Source organism: Hippocampus zosterae, chromosome 14 (assembly GCF_025434085.1).
Source record: "Hippocampus zosterae strain Florida chromosome 14, ASM2543408v3, whole genome shotgun sequence".
NCBI lineage: Eukaryota > Metazoa > Chordata > Actinopteri > Syngnathiformes > Syngnathidae > Hippocampus > Hippocampus zosterae.
Genome location: NC_067464.1, coordinates 14,416,278 through 14,436,244, shown reverse-complemented (window position 1 = coordinate 14,436,244; position 19,967 = coordinate 14,416,278). Strand labels below are relative to the sequence as shown.

Below are 19,967 nucleotides of genomic sequence, written 5' to 3'. Positions count from 1 at the left end.
TGAGGTAAAAGCTGAACAATTTCAAAAGAGCCAATACAAGATGTTTAAAATGCCTTTAAAAACATAGTCATGCTCATTTTTGATTGGACCTATCACGAAGGGTTTTATGTTTTTTATTTGCTATTTTTTAAAATGTATTACTATTATTATTATTATTATTGTTATTATTTTACTTGTAATGCAGATTGTAAAACTGTACTTTGCCAAAATCGGACATGTTTCTGATATCTCTCAGTACAGTTCAGTTCAACACCCGGGCAAACAATGACCACATTTATGAAGATACTAGCTGGTTCGCCGCCCTCCGGGCGGCTCATCAGCTAGTTCCTGCGGAAGGCTGTTAAGGTGGGCCTTCGGCCCACAAAAGTGTTGTTGCTTTGTTCAACTTTTTGTTCATCTTCATTGCTTATCGCGAAAATAAAGAGATGTTTAGCTCTACTAAATAACTAACAATTTCATTGCAATGCTTGTGGGTAGACAACATTTTTTCGCTAAGATGCCCGCGTGATCGTAGTGAGCCAGTGCCTGAGTGGCGCAGTGGCGGCGCGCAGTGGCGGCGCGCAGTGGCGGCGCGCAGTGGCGGCGCGCAGCGGCGCGGTGAAGTAGGTACGTTTTGAAAAGGGACAGACGGAAGGACAGACCGCGTGCGGGACAACGCACAATATATATATATATATATATATATATATAGAAGATTTATTTGATCAATCTGCCATTGTCTGTCAAAACTGACCATTATATTTGTTTAAAAAAAAAAAGGCAACATTGCTTCCATCGAACCTCATTAGAGTTTCCTGTCCTACCTAATGTTGTTGTGGTCCAACTAATCTGTCTGACTTTGGATTCATATTTTTCCGCCACCTCTTCCCTTTGCCCCCTCTGACAAGCAATAATGCTGATTGTAGCTGACGTTGTCCCTTGGGGTGGGGTGTCCCGGTGTCACAAGCCAAAACCTCTGTGACGTACTGACTTAATTGCGCTGGGTGCGTGAGAGGAACTTTGATGTCTAAAATACGGGGTGTTCTGAAAAAAACGCTCCTCATTATGTAGTTTCATAACTTGTAAAATGTTGTGCTTGCTCTTTCTTTCAGGTAGAAGAATGACATTTAGTAGCTATAAAGAAAAACATTTTGTGTGCTAGGATACATTCCAACACAAACAAGAGGGAAAGTTGTGTGCAGAGTTGTGTGATACTATTGGTTATCCAGATCCATTTGTCCTGCACAGAGAGCCTTCCTCTTTTTTTAATGAAAAAAAAAAAATACCTCGAAAATGCAAACTGCACATGCTTCTTTGACAATGTCCAAGCATATTATGACACACAACTTTGGCCTTTCATTAGTCAGAAATGCCATTCTTGACCCTGAAAAAAGAACATGTCAAACATGGGGTTTGATGTTAAATTTAAGATTAATGTGGAATTTACTATTTGACATTGTTTAAACAAGAACTGCCGATATTATTTGACTATTAAATGATGCTAAATTAGTGGGGGGGCATTCTGTCTATTAGTTATGAACAAAAGTCTTGGGACACACTCATATATTCAACGTTTTTCAAAACATTAGTTACCCCTGAATCTTAATTCTTTATCTTTCAAATGCAATTCTTTGCTTCTAATTGTGTAGGGACGTTTTGGGCAGGGCCCTCTAAATGTTACATGACCGCCTCAAGGGCAACAACGTATGGTCCAGTCATGGTTGGATGAGTTTGGTTCAGAAGAACTCTAGAGACTCAACCCTGTCAATCACCTTTGGGGTGAATATTTGTGAGCCACAATCTCTCACGTAACATTAGCAACCGCCGAGGTCACAAATGCACCTAATTCGCATTGAGTGGCTTTTCTGCCGCCTTGTCAGTGAATGCGCTGTGTACGAGGGATCCGATAGCATGACTCAACCCCTCATGATAAAATAATGATAAGATCCGAGGATGTGCCCCTTCTCCTTTAGTGAACCCTTCTGTGGCTCGACCTCTGCTACCATGTCAGAGGCTCATTATATGGCGGCTTGTCTCTGACTGTATATGGTTGACCGATGACGGTGTTTCATCTGTTTGGGAGCTGTAGCAGTTCTTGCTTAGAAAATAAACCTTCTCTAAAGCCGTGGGCTTCAAACTTTGTGCATGTTGGCCAACTGTCACAAATGTTTCTCAGCAGTTTTAAAAGTACTGTACAAACAATGCTTAACACTGGCCGCAAGCGCCTACAAACTCAAACAGCCCCATGAGTCATGCGCTGCACTGCTTTTTCAAAGTTGTGATAGTATTAAATGTACACACACACACACATACAAGGTTTTATCCTGTGGCACAATTATCGAGGTATACATCCATGGAATGTCATCATGTCGGAGCATTAACAGCCCTGAAATGTATCCTCCTTTTTTTGTGTCAGCTTGCATGAGATCTTTTCTTGTAACTGTAATCACACACATAAATAGAAGAAATGCTCTGAAAAATGTGTTCATGTGTGGATCAGAAAACTCAATCTCCCAATACACATCCGCCCCACAGTACAGAGGTTGAGGATGTATACCGGTAGTATTGTTCTCCCTGTGCCCCCCCCCCCAAAAAAAAACATGCATTACAGGTTCATTGTACAGTCCAAACTGTCCCTGTGAAAATGAATGGCTTCGTTTATATGAGGTTCAGGTTCAGCAACAGGTTCAGAGTGTACGGGTGGATTTATTTTTATTTTTTTGTGAAACGTCACAGTTGTAAATGACAACACACGGTGAAATCTGTCACTTGTGCTAATGCTAAGTCTATGTGCATGATCATGTTGGCCATTTAGCTAGAAAAGAGACTAAATCCTAGCCCCCCAAAGAAGAAACTATTACCGTATTAGATATTGCTGTACAACACACTAATTCATCTGAAATGCTAGCTACATTACTTAATCAATGCAAATCTGACAGGTCAGCAGCAATATTTTGTACAAGAATAAGAAAAGCTCCACCAGTGAAAAATATTCTCTCATACGCATTCAGAGACTGTATACCCATTTAATGAAGGTGTAAGTAATAACGACTAAAACAAGAATGTGGTTAGATTAGTGTGTGTGTGTGTGTGTGTGTGTGTAGAGCACTGATAGTCAGAGAGGAGTAGTGCTTGGCACGACCTGAGGTGCTGAGATGAAAGAGAATGAGAAACCAAGGAGTGGAAAAAAGCCCTGTGAAGTCTCCTGTCTTCCCGTCCTGCCCCGGGAGCATCCTGCCTGTCTGGCCCCAACGTATAGGACTGACGATGAAATGATTTAGCGCCACAGGAAGTCCTAACTGCTGCAGGTGTTTGTTCCTGCCAACTTTATTCCTTTCCACTTTGCTTTGAAATTACGTGGCTTTTGGCTTCTATTCCAATTTTCTCTTCTTCTGGTATTGTACTGTAATGTTGTATATTTTCTTCCCTTCAGCATTGTGTGCATTGTGACTTTTTGAAATTGCCCCCCCCGCCTCCCCAAATAAAATCTGTATCTCGCTTTGTTTATCATCAGCTCAATCATAGTCTACATCGTCAACATTAGCATTGATCAAGCATTAGAGACCCCCCCTGCCGCCACCGTCTCTCTCTCTCTCTCTCTCTCTCTCTCTCGCTCTCTCTCGCCACCATTTTCCTGGTATCGCGGCACAGATAATACAGAAACAGTGTCACCTTATCTTCTCAAAAATGACACACTGGGCTTATGCTATGTCAAACGACGCTTGGTCCTGCTCCTATCTGATCCCCGCACAGGAAAAAAAAAAAGTCCTGCTGACTCCCAGGTATAAGTCGCAGTCATGGAGCTTTGTCTCTGTGTGTCTGTCTGTCTATTTAGAGCGTATGGGTGAAGTCTCCCTATCTCTGTCAGGTTTCTCTGCCAGCACTTATCTAATGAAAGAAACAGAGAGATAATCTATGGATAGACATGTCCCGTGACTGCTACAGGAGATCGAGCCTCATTTAGATGCGGACACATGAGGCTGCAGGGTCATATATGGGGACATTTTCAACCTTGAGGAACTCCCAAGGGCCATCGGCAACTCTGCTACAGGGGCATTGAGAGAAGATTTAAAAGACAAATGCGTGTACTTTTCATTTAATAGAAAATATTCATTTTTGCATAGTTATGATGCGCATGTTGTAAAATTCACTTTGACCAGAATTATGGGAGAAAATACATCTCAGTCATGCAAAAACCCGAAATCCCTGATGTCCCATTAGGCACCTGCCATGTAGTGTTGTAGTAAAATTGTTTCGAAACATCAACCGACATGCAGAAATGAATTATAGTCAACTCTAGAGGTTCCATTGTCATTTTGGAAGTACTGTATGTTTGTTCTCTGTCCTTAGGTCAGTGATTCTAATGCTGTGATACACCAGTGAGCTGAGAGATCATGAGATGATTTCTCTTAATTTGTCTGAAAATAATGATTTATTAATTATTGATGTATGTATATTTAATCATTTCTAGCAACAAGCATAAGATTTAAACATGCTTCTATTAAATCCAAATTCATCCAAGTCCATTAATAAAAAGTCAGTTTATCTGCTTGGTATTTTGTGCACTTGCACTGACTATAGATTCATTCATTCGTTCATTCATTCATTCAAGTGACAGAAGGTACAGTACACCTGTGTATCCACTTGATTCTTATAGCAGAATAAGTCATGGCTTCCTGAATGTATATCAACTTTGTGTTCAAATTCAACAGGCCCGGATTTCGCACTTTCGTCAATTTGTAATTAAATTGATACAAAGTCAACATCTTCAGAGTCATACTTATTGTGAAATTTTGGGTGTGCAGATTTTTTTCCCAATATACTGTAAAATGGGTGTCTTGGCTCATGAAAGGTTTGATATACAGCCGTCGATTACCGTCCAAACAGCCCGGTAAATGGAACCGTTTTTTGACTTTTGGCTTAGATCCTTTTAGTCAGGCATATGCAATTTGTTTGGCTTGTAGTGCAGTTACGTAAATGGGGCAGTCAAGTAAAAAAAAAAAAAAATCTGATGATGGGTTCTAATATTGTATTTGTGGAATATGATTTAAGCATTTCAGGGGACCGCCATTTTGCCTTGTACAGCCACTTGCCGTCGACTGAAATTGAGGTCACAGTGCCTAAGTAATGACATCATGGCTCACCTGTTTTAAAGGCTTTGTGATGTGGCATTTGCAAGTTGAGCCCTAAGGCTGTCATTTTCAGTCACCAGCATGTGTCAGTACAAGGCAAAATGGCTGTCTACTGAGATGAATAAAAAATAGTGGATTTTAAAAAATATTCCATTGATTAAAATAATAATCAGAATATAATGTCTGGACTCGTGGGCGCACATCATTTTAAAGAAAGTATTTGAATTGATGAACTAAAATTAATGCAATTATATGATTGCTGTTTTATAATGAATTTGTGAATCAGTGAATAATGTGAAAAATTAATGAATAATTTCTGTTGAATGACATTTCTGAAGGAATATTAATTAGATTACTATTTTTCAAGCAAACTGCAGACTATGGAGCTTAAAAAAACAAAAAAAAAACCACACACAATTTAAAAGGCTAAAAGGATATTGTATTGTTTTGTGTTTTTTGTTATTGTAAAGTGTCCTTGTGTGTCTTGAAAGGCGCTTCTAAATAAAAAGTATTATTATTATTTATTATTATTATTATTGCTGTCATATCTTCTGGTCTCCTACCTGCGAGCACAGATCTTGGGGCTTTCCTCCCATACCATGGGGCATCTCCCGGCAGCGCGTAGACAGGTTCAGGATGGCCGTGGCGGCCATGTGCGCAGCCTCCATGTCGTGGTTGTAGTCAAAGCTGCTTTTGCTGCAGGTGCTGCTGGCGCTGCTGCCGCCACCTCCTCCCACACCCCCTCCGCCACCTCCACAGCTCAGACTGCTGCTGCTGCTGCTGGGAGCGTAGGTGCTGGTGGTGCTGCTGGCCGAGCTGGAGTTCTTGCAATAGCGCTTGGCTGCAGGATGCATGGCAGAAAGTGAGGAATAAACTCCAATTTATCTATCACTGTTTTCATACACAATGGAGACAACAAACTATTTCATCGACAAGAAGTTCAACTCTTCACTAGTCTAGAGTTCTTAAAATATATTGCTGTCCGTCTATGGGAATTTGTTGCCATTCCAGGTCATCCTAGTGCAGTAGCAGTCACTTTTCAAGTTTCAAGTTTAACTATTTGATTATGGGCGTTACTTAGTTAACTTGGCCTTCCTAAAACTATTCCCCCCAAAGCTGAAAGAATAGAATCACCCATCATGGATTGCTATCCTTAAGAATTATAATTCAGGGGAAATGAGCCCTGCTTTGAATAGTTAACTGCTTAAGATGTTTAATGATTGGCCCCTAATGTATATCGTAGGTTTGCACATGTATTTTCTGGTGCCATTAAATAAAATAAAGAACATTGATGTCCCTCATTTTTTTTTGTGTGTGTGTGTGTGTGTGTGGGGTGGGGGTGGGGGGTAAAGTTTGTTTGACTGCATTCCATGCTGACGAAGAAACAGATTTTGTTTGTTCATAGTTCAAAATTAAAAACAGCCGGTTGGCCAGGTTGTTACCCAAATCAAGCAGACGAACGTGATATCTGCACACAGACAAGATGAGAGTAACGTGGCCTTTGATGACAACCTGCCCATCAGATTATGGTCATCACTTGGCTTTCTTCTAGTTTTATTAGACATACTCTTGTTCTCTGGCATTTAAAAAATGTTTTGGACTTTATTTTGGATACTTACATTTCAGTCCAAATTTAGTCTCTCTCTGTCTCTCTCTCTCTCTCTCTCTCTCTCTCTCTCTCTCTCTCTTTATATATATATATATATATATATATATATATATATATACTGGATATACTGTATATACTGTATATAAAAAGGCTCGAAATCCAACCATCCAACCATTTACAAATCTGCTTATCTGCACAAGGGTAACACCGTATCTATCTATCTATATATATATATATACACACACGCACACACATACACACACACACGCACACAAATACACGCGACATACATTTTTGGTAAAAAATATTAAAATACTGTCAGGGAAGTTACATCTTAGCTGTATTCATTGGTTGGCAAAATTAAAGACGAAGTAGAAGATGGAAATTCAATTTGCTATGACATATTACCATCAAATCCTTTCGGGGAGGTATCCCTGTGCCCATGAACCTTGGGTGCGATGGCCCGTTTCCCATACACTTGGTGGTTGTTAGTACCCTCGAAGGCGCTGTAGTCAAAGCTGGTCTTGGAGTACTTCTCCAGCTCCTTGGCCAGGTTGGATCGGGGCGTGCTGGTGGAAACATTGTTCTTGTCACCATACTGAGGATAGTCCAGTTGTTTGACAAAGCACATAGGCCTGGAAAATAAATGATGAGGGGGTGGAAGTTGGACCGAGCCACTGAAAATTGCCCAAAGGAGGGGAAGAAAATTTGGCTTAAAGTGGGCAGACTCAAAGGAAAGTGCAGACTGTTGGCAACACTCCAGGATTGAAATATGGAAGATGATGCTGGTAAATGGCTGCGTTTAAGAGAAAGGATCTTCCCTCCATTTGCCATAGCTTGTGTGTCTTTCTTCACCTCCACTGCCAATGAAAAATACATTGAGTGTCTTTATTTCTTTCTGTTGCACTCACAATCGTTAATGGTTTTATGTATAATTTCATGCACATAAACACTGCATGCTTAGCCGCAAACCGTAACAAGGAAGCGATGAAGTGCAAGTTACTGTTTAGATTCAGTCATAATTAAATTGTGAAAATTAAAATTAGTCGTGACATTTAGATATGTTTATGACTTTATAACAGTTTCTAATACAAAGAACAAAACAAAACTGGGCTACACCATGATAAACGTGACTGACTGCATTTAGGGAATCAAGAGATTTGTCTTCAATAGTGAGGAGACAAACAAACACGCATTCTTTTGAAAGTATTCGCTGAAAGATAAAGCATGAAACAAAAAGCACTTCAAACTTGAACAGCTTTAAGAAATACAAGGGGAAAAGGTGCAAAACATGTCATTGTGACAGATATTTCACAAACGTGGAGCTCCCTCAATAACAACATTGCCAGAACATGTATCAAACCCTTCATGTGAATTCATCAAATGGGAGAACAAACGCCAGTTTTATCTTTTTATCTTCCACTGTGAAGTTGCCAAAAGTTATGACAGCTACTGTTGTTTGAAGGCCACCTGATGATGAATAAGAGCAAAGAGAGTCGGTCCTACCTTAAAACTCTGTCAGAAGCCTGGTTGGGCTTGGAGCCGTCACAGCTCTGGTGTTTTTCCTGCGCCTTGGCCAGCTTCTCCGCTGCAGCAATGGGGCATCCAGACAGACTGAAAAAAAAAGTGTCAACATTGGCACACTACAAAATCTTAGATACAGTTTTGAATAGGGGAATTCTGAGCGCATTGTACGTGTTCTAAAATGTGTTAATTGTTAATGTGCTTGTCTGACAAATTAATTCTCAAATGGCTGCTTCACAGCATCGCTGAGATCATGTTAACTCGAGTAGCCTGTCTGTTTCTTCTGGAGGAGTTCACAATATGATTAATGCAATAGATTTTGCCATATGGTAAATGAACATGTTTTATAGGGTCATGTTCAAAATTCTGTTGCAACGAGAAAAACTGTGACTGTTAAAAGTGTTGATGAACGTTTTTGCGACCCTTTGCGACCTTGAACAAACCCTGCCAAGAGAAACTCCAAACACATTCGCTTTGTGTGCACACCCTCGCAAACCTTAGCCGCTCAGTTAAATATGGGCTTTAGGGTTGCCTATCCCGACTGTTCTCATAAACAGACAAATCACACTCACTTTCACACTTATGGGCAGGCATGACGCCACCATTTTTTTCTCTCCGGCAACTAAGGGGGCGGGGGCGTGACCAAATGTGTGAGGGGGCTGACAAAAAAAAAAAGGAATTTTCTTCACTTCACTTCCTTGACAGGTTCTCCCATTAAAAAATACAAGTATTATACATAGATCCATGTCTTGAATATAAAGTATGAATTTCCCCAAAGGAAGAGATTTCGACCCTTTTGTCCGATCGACATCATTGATTATGTCTTTGTAACCCCTTCGGTCCGCTGTGCTCAGTGTGAAAGAAATGCCCAAATTGTATGCCCGCATCACCCCCCTGTTCTTATTGAGGAATGCTTGTTGCACACTAGTTTGAAGCCTCTGCACTTATGAGCTGTGGCCGGTGCACCTTCAGGAGTTGGACAGGGCTCATTTTTCCAATCATCTTCTTCTTCTTTACTGCTCTGGGAGACAGAGATTTTGGGGGTTGGGGGTGGGGAAAATGTGGGTATTTTTTTTTTCAATCACGATCCATTGCTCAGATGGACTGCAAGATAAATAACTACAACCTAACGTGCGTTCAGAAATTCGGTCTGACGGCCATATCTACGGAGAGGTAGAGTACGCTCCGCTTTTATTATTTTCTGAACACAGGCACCGGCACTGGCCTTCCATGTTCACAGTCGGACCGCCTAGTTTATGGTACCCACCGAGTAGCCGGAGAACAATTTTGAGAAGTCTCTATCTTTCCATACATTCACAGTGAACCAGTGCTCGCTCTGAGGTGATTTCCGAAGATGTCCCTAATACGCAAGGAACTGAAAGACGAACCTTGCGACCCATTCCCCTCACAAACACACCCAGGGCACAGGTGTAGCATGAACACGGAAAGAGGAATTTTATTGGGACAGAATGGCTACTTGTGAACAAAAAAAAGGCTTTATGCTTAAATGGCAAATGTATTGTCACCTCAATAGCGTTTTTCTACCTTCAGCATTCAAAGTGGAATTCACACCGTTATCTCATATACCTACTGATGACGCAGCATCAGGAGCAACTAACTGGGACTTTTGGGAGATAATCACTCTACCATTATCTACCATAACCCAACATTCATGTTTTTGAAATGCAGGGGACGAGTAACGCTCTACACAGAAAGACAGCAATTCTAAACCCAAAACTCAGAAGTGTGAGGCAGCTGTGCTAACCACTTGGTCACTGTGCTTCCCATTCTCTAAAATGCACTATACTGTACTTCAGTTCCATTTGTCAAGAGGAATATTTGTGAGATCAAGGATCACGAGCCTTTCATCCTGCAGGTGTCTGACCTCTGACGACGTTGAGGTTGGGGACGCCAAGTTAAACCGAGTCTGCCTCTGCACTTTGCCTTGCACGCTATGACACACTTATTCCTTTGAAGATCCCTTATCAAGCTCTTAAATGAATAAATAAGTAAGTCATACAATATGACCTCATATCTGTTAAGTGTAAATACAGAACAGTGGCAAGTATGGGAACACTGTATGCCTGTTCTGGCTTGGGAGAGAGCACAACTGTCCTGACAGTGAACTGGCCAAAAGTGCCAAAAGTACACACTGCGGTCCTTAACCTCCATTTTCCTCTGCACTGCTCTGCCTAATGTAACGTGTCAGGTCTCCTAAAATGCACTTTGACAGTGGCCCGAAGCCAATATGAGCACCTGTCACACAACGTCCACAAATGTGTGTCTGTGCATCGAATCTGTATCGCTCCTTCTATAGGAAAAGTGAAAGTTTATGGCTCGTGTGGATGCACGTGCCTATTTGACGCCTGAGCCGTGTCGCTGAGCACAGTATGGGGGCACTGCGGTCTTCCCAGGTCTGCACCTTTTCTGTCAGCCCGGCTGAGTGGCAGAAAGGTGCTAATAGCCGCTGCTATGCCTGAACTCCCTGAGCATCTGCTGTGGGTGACTCCTTTTTCCCTGTAACCTCACCCCATCTGACAGCTAGGCTATTTTTGTTTCTCCTTCCAAACTTGCACCTGATAGATGCCATATTTTTCCAACCAGGGTCTGATGAATGATTCACACTTGAGCACGCACAGTGTCATTTGAAATAGCGGATTGTGAACTAGGGGAACAACTTGAAGCCATCAGAGAGTGAAAACTTTTGTGGTATTAGCTACACAATCAATGGCCAACCATTTGGCTACATGCTAGGATTTAAACAGCTAAAATTTCGTCTGGATTCAAGAGAAGCAAATGGAATATTATCGATTAACCTTTGAAGATTTCAAACTGCTGCCCATTTTGGTTTGGATGTGATGAAAGGAAAAGAGACAATCTGTGTGCTGCTTCTCTCAATATTGGTCCCCCCTGTTTTTGTTCCTCTGTATTCACTAATTACATCCCGTCGTCCTTTTCGTGTTACCTATGTCGCATTTGGTTGTTAGCTCCACTTAGTCCCGTTTGCTTGACCTGACACTTTGTGTCTTAGCAACTCGTCTTCTTTCCTACCCTTGTTTCCTGCTCAGTTGTGCCTTGTCGTGTGATGACTACTGTATAAGGCGAGATTTACATAGCAAGTGGCAGCCCCCTATTTACATGGGACCAATAGCCGATACCTCTGTGCTAACAGTGCTCTTTCTTCAGTTGCACCGATCATCCCCACCTTATTTCATTCCACTTTTGGTAAAGACTTGATTTGTCCTGATCTTACATTTGAGAATACTGTTCAATGTTTAAGCGTTTTCCTCCAGGAAATTTTGCATTCTGCGTGGGTGGTTTGGGTCAAACCTGCCTTAACTATTCCCTACACTCCAATCTATGATACTGCTGGCACCTAGCAAATGATGTTCAGATCTATATAAGAAATAAGTATTTCATTTCAACACATTATTGTATAATTGCATGTATATGTGAAGTCATCACGATATGTTCATTGGAACATAATGACACAAATATTCCAGGGGGATGCATCAAGATTTAGACTAAATTTTGCTCATAAAAACAAATATTTCAAGAAAGACACCAGCGGATAATGAATACAATATAACACTGCTGATTGGGGGGGGGGGGGTAATGATATCCATCAAGCTAACAATATGATCATAATCAACACATAAAATAATGATTGGATGGAAGAAAAAGTAAACTCAAGGTCTCATGTCCACATGAACTGAAATAAGATCCCACGGAAAAAAAGGGACATGGATCGAGCCCGTTTCTGACGGGCAGGCCGTCACTTACCTTCTGTGGGAGTTTCTGTTGCTATTGACATGGCCGCGTCCAGTGCAGCCAGGCGTAGGACACTTAAGAACGTTCTCATACATAGCCACAACTTCATAGCGACAGGAGACAGGAGTGAGAAACACGCAAGGTTAGGAGCCCCTCGAAACCACGCATGAGTTCTATTAGTGTGTGAGCTTGGCATTATAAACATCATTAAGAAATGAGCCTGCGTGAACCCAAATGACCTCTTCTTCATTTTAATGAATGCTAGTTTTGAAAGGGCAGGCAAGGTTTCCCGCCATATTGCATCCACTTATCCGAGCCTTTCAAATTAATATTCATGCAATAGGCACGGTCATGAATAAAAAGGAGCCATTTAGGTTCAGCAAGACACAGAAATGGAGGGGGGAATTGGGGCCATGCCGAAAGCAGATCCAACCAACAGCAGACAATCATGCAAAACACATGTCTTTAAATCAATAGAAGATCCCTTCCCTCTGTTATTTGCGCTTTGGTATCACGGGCACGTCGTTAGTGTAGACAGCGTGGTGGTGGTACCGCTTACCATTAAAACAGTCCATAACTGTCTCACGCCCTGTGGTAACCAGCCAATTAGATTAATGATCTATGGATGTCTGAGATGAGCTGTCGGAGCATTGCAAGTAGGGGTGCGGGGAAGAGTCTTCTCGACACCGGGCCATGCGGGGCCAAACCCCATCGGCATCGGCTTCATCATTATCACCCCCTTAAACTTTCACCCCTCATCATCCTCTTTCCCTTACATACTAATTGGTGTTCGGTGCAGGTAATTGGAAAAAGCCCGCCACCTCAACTTGCCACAAGCCAATACATTATGCATATCCTAGATTTGTCCTGCCCTCTGCAAAGAGACAGGAAATTGAAGCACCGCAAAATAGTCTTCATCAAATTGCAGGATGGGAAGAACGAGTGACGGAATGCAAGGATGCAAACTGTTGGCGAGAGCAAGCGCCCTGCGTCATACATGAGCAAATGACTTGGAAAAACTAACAATCAATTCTACCAATATTGCGACTAAAAGAAAGCTAAAATGAGCAAACGGTGAAAGAAATTAATGAATTTGAGATATAATTTAATTGTCATCTTTCACATTTCCCAAGGAGCTGTCTGCCTGCACTGTGTGATTTCCCAATTAAATGAAACCGCTGCATTAATAAAACATAATCTATCCTGCACATTGACAGCGAAAGAGAATGGTCTGTCGCCGAGTTTGCCCTGCAGGTAGTCACTTGTGCGGCGTGTTGTCATCCTTACTTTTAAACTAGTCAAGCAAAGACTCTTTTGTGTGAGACGATTGAGCACATATTGACAGGAAGCGAGTGATTGGCTGACGATGCAGTGACTGAACGTATGAGGGAGGTCACCTTTGAGATGTCACGAGACTGCACAGTCTAGGTGTTAGACTTGTGTCTCCTTGAGAACCAAAGGCAAAGGCACGCCCACTTGTTGACCACAGCATTAGTGACACTCGCACCATTTAATGACACTCAATTCAGGAGCCGATCATCTCAGTTTGGACTTTGGACTGATATTGTCAGAAAAGTAATATTTTGGTCATGTTTTCATTTGTGTAGTAATTAAAATAAGTGGGAGATTGCATTCTGAGATACATTGCAGTTCAGAAAAAGCCTTTTTGAATGTATGATAATTTTTCAAAACAGATTGTTAAAAGTAGAGTTGCAGTGTTAAAAACAAACACTTTTTGTCAAACTGTTCATTTTGTTCAAACTACAATATTGTGAAAATTATCTTTTGAAAAATCCTACCTGCCTTGCCCCCCACCCCCCTTTGTTGTTGTTATTATTTGTAAACTTGTCACGGCACGACGAAACTAGCAACAGAATGTGATCCCAAGAGTCTGTCGATCATTTTCCCGTGTGAGCAGGTGCGCTCACGCAGGCTTACAATAAAGCACGCGCACTAGCAATCTGCCGGCTACTGCGACGCACAGTCCCGTTGTGCTGATAGTTTTCTTGCCTGGACTATTGTACCGCGGTTAGCAACAAAAGTTAAAAAGAAGGAATTGGACAGCCCTTGAGACAATTCGCGGGTAAACGTAAAACAGATTTTCTATGATGCAGAAGGCTGCATTACCGGGCCCAGAAAAACCATCGCAAAAGTCACTGCCTTCAATGTGTCATGAGGTCAGTTGATCAAAATCTATGCATTTTTAATAGTTTAAAATGTGATATATTGAAAAAAGATACAATAAAATCAATCTGGTAACTTGAGTTGGTTGGAACATTTCTAGTATGAATAAGCCATGCTGACAAGCAAGTCAGGGACAGTGGTTGCTGGGTAGTAAAGTGAGGCTACATTCAAATCTTGTGAGGTCACCATGATGTTTGAATGAGGAAAATCTGGCTCCCAGTCTCCACTTGAAAAAAAGTGTTCTCAAAGGTTGAGTTTGCAGGCCAGTCACGTTAATCCACAATAGACACATCCATGCGTCTATTCATGGACCTTGTTTTGTGTCATGGTGGTAGAGGAATGGGCCAGCTCCAAACTGTCCACACAACGTTGGGAAAATTGAATTTTCCAAACGCTCCTGTTCTGGTAAAGAATTCAAAATTGTCTTCAATGGTGTTACCCAAGGACAGCTTCTGAATAACAACCCCAAATCATAATCCCCATTCCACAAAACCTTCCACTCGCAGGCAGACAATGCAGGCAGACAAGTGCCGAACCAAGACATCGGATTTTCTCATTGAGAAATATGATTTGTCACTCCAGAGAGCGCGTCTCCACTTTCCTCCAGTCGAGTGGCAACGCGTTTCACACCACCTGATCTGGCCCCTTGCATTGCACTTCGTGAAGCATTGCTTGGATGCAGCAACTCAGCCACGGAAACCCATTCCGTGAAGCTACGTATACTGTTTTTGAGCCAATCTGAAGGCCACGTAAAGTTTGGAGGTATGTCGCGATTGCCGCCGCAGAAAGTTGAATGATGACCCGAAGCATGTGCTGACCTCGCTCAGTCAGTGTACTTGGCCTACCGCTTTGTGGCTGAGTTGCTGCCATTCCCAAATGTTTCCATGCAGTTGACAGTCGCCTGCGAGAAATTTAGGAGGAAATTTCATGACCGGACTTGTTGCGTAGGTGGTATCCTATGATTGTTTCATGTTGGAATTCATTGTGCTCCTGAGAGAGAGATCCATTCCCTCACTAATACTTGTAAAAACATGCCTATATCTACATGCCTAGCTGATGGATCTTATACACCCGTGGCCATGAAAATAACTGGATCTGCTGATTTGGATGGGTGAGCCACTACTTGTGGCAATATCGTGTGTCCTGCATGCATGTCAAGTCAAGTCAACAGTATTTATAGAGCACTTTCAAACAGCCATCGCTGCATACAAAGTGCTGTACATGGAGCAATTTAACATGCACAATAAACACTTAGACAAATCGGTAATAAAGGCGGTAGAAAGCACCAAAATGAAAAATCAAGAACAAATGCTGAGTCGAATGCCAAAGAATATAAGTGAGTTTTGAGGGGGGTTTTGAAGATGGGCAGCGAGGAGGCTTGCCGAATGTTCAGTGGGAGGTCATTCCAGAGAGAGGGACCAGCAACAGAAAAGGCTCAATCCCCTCTGAGCCTCAGTTTAGTTCTTGGTACTTCTAACAAAGTCTGGTCCACAGACCTGAGGCGCCGGGCAGGTGTGTAGGGGCGGATGAGCTCAGAGAGGTAAGGTGGCGCGAGATGTATTGTATGTATGTGTGTATCACCTCGGGCTGGCTGTTGGCATTTGTCACTCACTGAATAAGCAGGTTGCGTGAGTAGGCGCTTTGACTGCGCAACACACATAAAGATCAAACCGCGTGCATTTCTTAGGCTCCAAAGTTTTCATATTGACAGTTACAGTATATTGCATCTAATTTTGTGCAGTGTAACAACATTTTGCGCATTTAGTTTCATTCTTATACATTCATTATAATTATTTATCTGTTATTTATTTTCATTTAATATAATCATGGCTCATTGTTCAATACTGCCTTAAAAGCAGCAAGTGGTTACGCTACACCAAATAATGCATTCAAGAAAGGACGATAATGATAGGACAAAAAGACGAATGTGAGAAGAGAAGTAATTATACGTCCTGAAGAATGTGTGTGGCCAAGTACTGCACTTTTGTCCCACGTATTAGTGTGTCACTTCTTGTTGCATTTGCATTCCTTTTGGCTGACAGGATTCAGTCTCCTCTCCCCAGCAGTACGTACAAACTTTTCCTGAGCTAGCAACTTGCTAGCTAGCTCCTGACTGGTCAGAAATTTGTCATTTGCTTGTCATCAAAAAAATAGTATGTGCTGTTGTAGTGTTTTATGTTACTTTATACTCACAGATCGGATTGTAATTTCATGGGGTGAAGGGGTTCTCTGTCTTTATGTGTCCCATGTAACTGATGGACAACCAGTCGAGGCTCTAATCCGCCGTTCAAACAAAGTCAGCTGGGATAGCTCCGTAAAGCGGAAAAGAAATTGGATGTATGCATCCCATTACATTATGTGTCGGTTTCATGTTGTATAGTCAACCCCCCCAAAAAATGCTTTGGAAATGTGAGGCATAACTTGAAATCACTGTGGCACCGGTGGTCTTTACAAGCCTGTTGTTATGTGAACTAATTTATTTGCCATTATTAAAACTCTCTTTTATTTTGATTGTCCTCTCTGTCACAGCAGATCGTATCTTGAATTTAACTGGGTCAATTAATAAAAGACATAATCTGTCTTTTATGGAGACATTTTTGCACAAGGTGAACACCACGCTAAATAGCAATGGTGAAGACTCAGGATTGATTCGACGCTAATTTTTATTGCCACTTCACTTGATATGCAATAGTGAGATATGGTTCAGGCCTTTCCCTTCGATGCGCCATAATTGAGTGAAGAATACAACGAAAAGAATAGGTTCGGTGACATGGATGGCTGAGGAAGGGCTTGGTGTTATCAAGGTCTGTGCTCTAGAATGAAATGGATAAAATTATCAAGAGCAGCCAGTTCATTGCAGAACGCCGCGGTCGATTCTTTTCTCCTAGCCTCATAACTTACTGGTGAAAGAGCTGCAGTAAACTATACCAACAGTAATAAATCAAGGTTATGTTTTAAATTTGTAATTTGTTCTCAAAATTTAAAAAAAAAATCTTGTACACTCGTAAGTTTGGGATGAGATCTTCCACTGCACTTTGGCGGGAATGCACATCTTAAACAAACAAAAACTTACATCTGGTTGGAAAATGACTCGATATTGACTGTACCTGTGAATCTCTCTAGTCAGTCTATGACAAAAACAATGGAAATACACTGTGGACGTCAACTACAACTCCCCCCACCCTCCCTCCTATGGCTCCATCTGCTGGAACAGACTGTAGCTCCACTAAAATCCAATGTGTTCTTCCAGTTGCATAAGCCTTCTAAAAAAGAACCAATCGAGCACTGCAGATATGTACGAATATCTGCATTGTGTATTACTGACAGAATAAATAGACGCATAAATAGATCTGCTATCTGAGCTCTGCTATAATGTTCATGCAAATAACCTCAATGGTTATTGGGTTCCACGAAAACACTGCTCCGACACATCTTGGTGGTAATGAAACCTTTCAGCCAATCATGCAGTGAAAAAAAAATATGACTCTGGCCACATGAGTGGATGTGACCCATGTCTAAAAAGTGGGCAAAAGAGTCTCATGCAAAAACATGCAGCGACCTGTGCATTTCACAGATCAAGTCCTCATTTCATACTTCATCACCACGGCACACTAAGCAGGCAATCAGCGAACAAAACTCTGGCTGCATGCAAAAGGTCACAAGAGAAGTACCGCTGCAGGCCGTCACGATCAACCAGTTCAGAAGATACACAAACACACACACGCAGCGAGTGCGACTCAGCAGTGATCACAGGGAGACATGCGGAGTGACACGGTCGGCGAAGGCCACAGTTTGGGTGCTGGTATGAGACCAGATGGCTTACTTTCTGGTGGCACTCTGTCTTTGTGCGGACAGCCCGACAGGCTTCGATGGTGGGGGTACAAGCCAGTCACGTGACCCGTGCCGTCACAGCCTGGTGTCGGACAGCGACTCTCTTTCTTGTCCGCGCGGGAAGCTTCTGTGCGAAAGAAGATTAGATGTTAATACAGCACGATTGGAAATGGTTAAAGTAGCAGAGAGTCAAAGGTCAAATGAATACTTTTTACTTTTAAGTCCCTGGCCAGTTAGTTTTGCCTGGGTTCTCTCTTTTTTTTGAATGTGAAAGCAAGCATTCCATTGAGAAGAATCCAACATTTGATCCAGCTGAGGTTAAAAAAAGAGCCAGCTTGTTAGTTACTTACTGGCCACACCCTACAGATCACAATTTTCATAATATAAAAGTCTCCTAATTTAGATTTCTCGTTGTTGAAAGACATTTGATCCTACCTTCATTGAAATAGTGAACAATTCAACTCATGGCAGTTGTTTGACAAAAAAACAGTAGATATACCTGTATATTTTTAAAGTCAACACAACACTGTACAAAGCATAACAATTATTCACTCACATTCAAATGATTCAACATGATACTGTAATTAAATTTTGAGGCATTTTCTTTTTTTGGTTGCAATTATCATATTTACCTAAAGCACCTAAAGCCATTCAATTTTCCCACAAGCCAAAGTGCGCCCTAAAATCCGATGCGCTTTAGATATCAATGAACACACACACACACACACACACACACACACACACACACACGCACGCACGCACACACACGCACACACACACACACACACACACACACACACACACACATTCACAATCTGTAATACAGTGCACTCCGCTTAATAGAACATCGGTTAATAGAGTAATCCGCTTAATAGAGAAAAAGGCTCTGGAACAGATTTGCCTAATGCAATTTACTATAAAGATACTCCGCTTAGTAGAACAGATCTCCGCTTAATAGAACAGGCCGTAAGCAATGAACATTGTAAACTAGTGGTATTCGAAGTGTAGCTATCGCGATACTGTACCACTATCGTGAGAAAACGCGGTAGTTCTAGCCGTATACAGTAACAGGTAGCACGCGTCACTCCACACATAGACACACGCACGTCACAATGGCTTCAACGTCATTCAAGAGACGAGGGCTATCACCTGCGGATAAGAAGGACATACTCAGACGATACGATGCATTGCCGGATTCTCAGAAGGTACGCCCGCGGTTTCCAGGACTTCCCTCTTATCCAGCGCATTGAGAGGGAAGTCAACCGCAAAATTACGGACTCCTGTTTCCAGACAAAAGTAACGAAATTTTTCTCGTGATTTGAGATGTTTGACTGAAGTTGATTAAAGTTGTTGTTTTGTTGTTTGATTAAAGATATGGACGTCCACAGTCGAAATATCTCTTCTAACTCGTCAGCAGGGGGTTTTCTGCGTGCATAACTTGGTCGTCGACGTGTCTGAAGGTGTACCTAATAAAGTGTCTCCGGTTAATAGAAACCCCGCTTAGTAGAACAGAAGCGCTTCGGCCCAATGGTGTTCTATTAAGCGGAGTGCACTGTATTTGAAGTTTAAAATGATACTGTTGGGGCTGATTGATTATGGATACAATCAAATGATCAATGTCCATTTATATATTGACCGAAGAGAACTATTTCCTCATCCGTCATTATTATGTTTGCACTGAGAATTGAGAGGAAAGACATTTCCTCTGTGCTGTATATAGTACATAGAGCATATTTGACAATAAAGATGACCTTGACCTTGACCTTGATTATACAGAAATGTCCTGGCATGCGATTGAAATAAATAATTACTGCTTTTGTGTATATGAAGAAAAAAAATCCACAATCGTGACATCCATTATGCTATCTTCTCCAAATACAGAGCATAAATGAAATTTATGTTTTCATATTTAAGACTTTCTCACTGCAAGTCAAAGT

The 19,967-nt window shown here is 41.7% G+C and overlaps 1 protein-coding gene across 9 annotated transcripts in view; it reads right to left on the bottom strand.

The window, feature by feature from the left end:
• The window catches only part of myt1lb (myelin transcription factor 1-like, b), a 131,827-nt gene that overhangs the window by 21,245 nt on the left and 90,615 nt on the right, over positions 1 to 19,967 (bottom strand). For 6 of the 9 annotated variants that reach the window (XM_052086669.1, XM_052086668.1, XM_052086674.1 and 3 more), the window contains exons 7-11: positions 18,023 to 18,157; positions 12,028 to 12,118; positions 8,227 to 8,334; positions 7,129 to 7,355; positions 5,675 to 5,952 (exon numbers count right to left, since the gene is read on the bottom strand). In XM_052086669.1, the coding sequence (XP_051942629.1) occupies positions 5,675 to 5,952; positions 7,129 to 7,355; positions 8,227 to 8,334; positions 12,028 to 12,118; positions 18,023 to 18,157 (839 nt within the window). The remainder of the gene's footprint in view (positions 1 to 5,674; positions 5,953 to 7,128; positions 7,356 to 8,226; positions 8,335 to 12,027; positions 12,119 to 18,022; positions 18,158 to 19,967) is intronic. The other 3 variants (XM_052086670.1, XM_052086672.1, XM_052086673.1) reach the window with 2 other exon arrangements.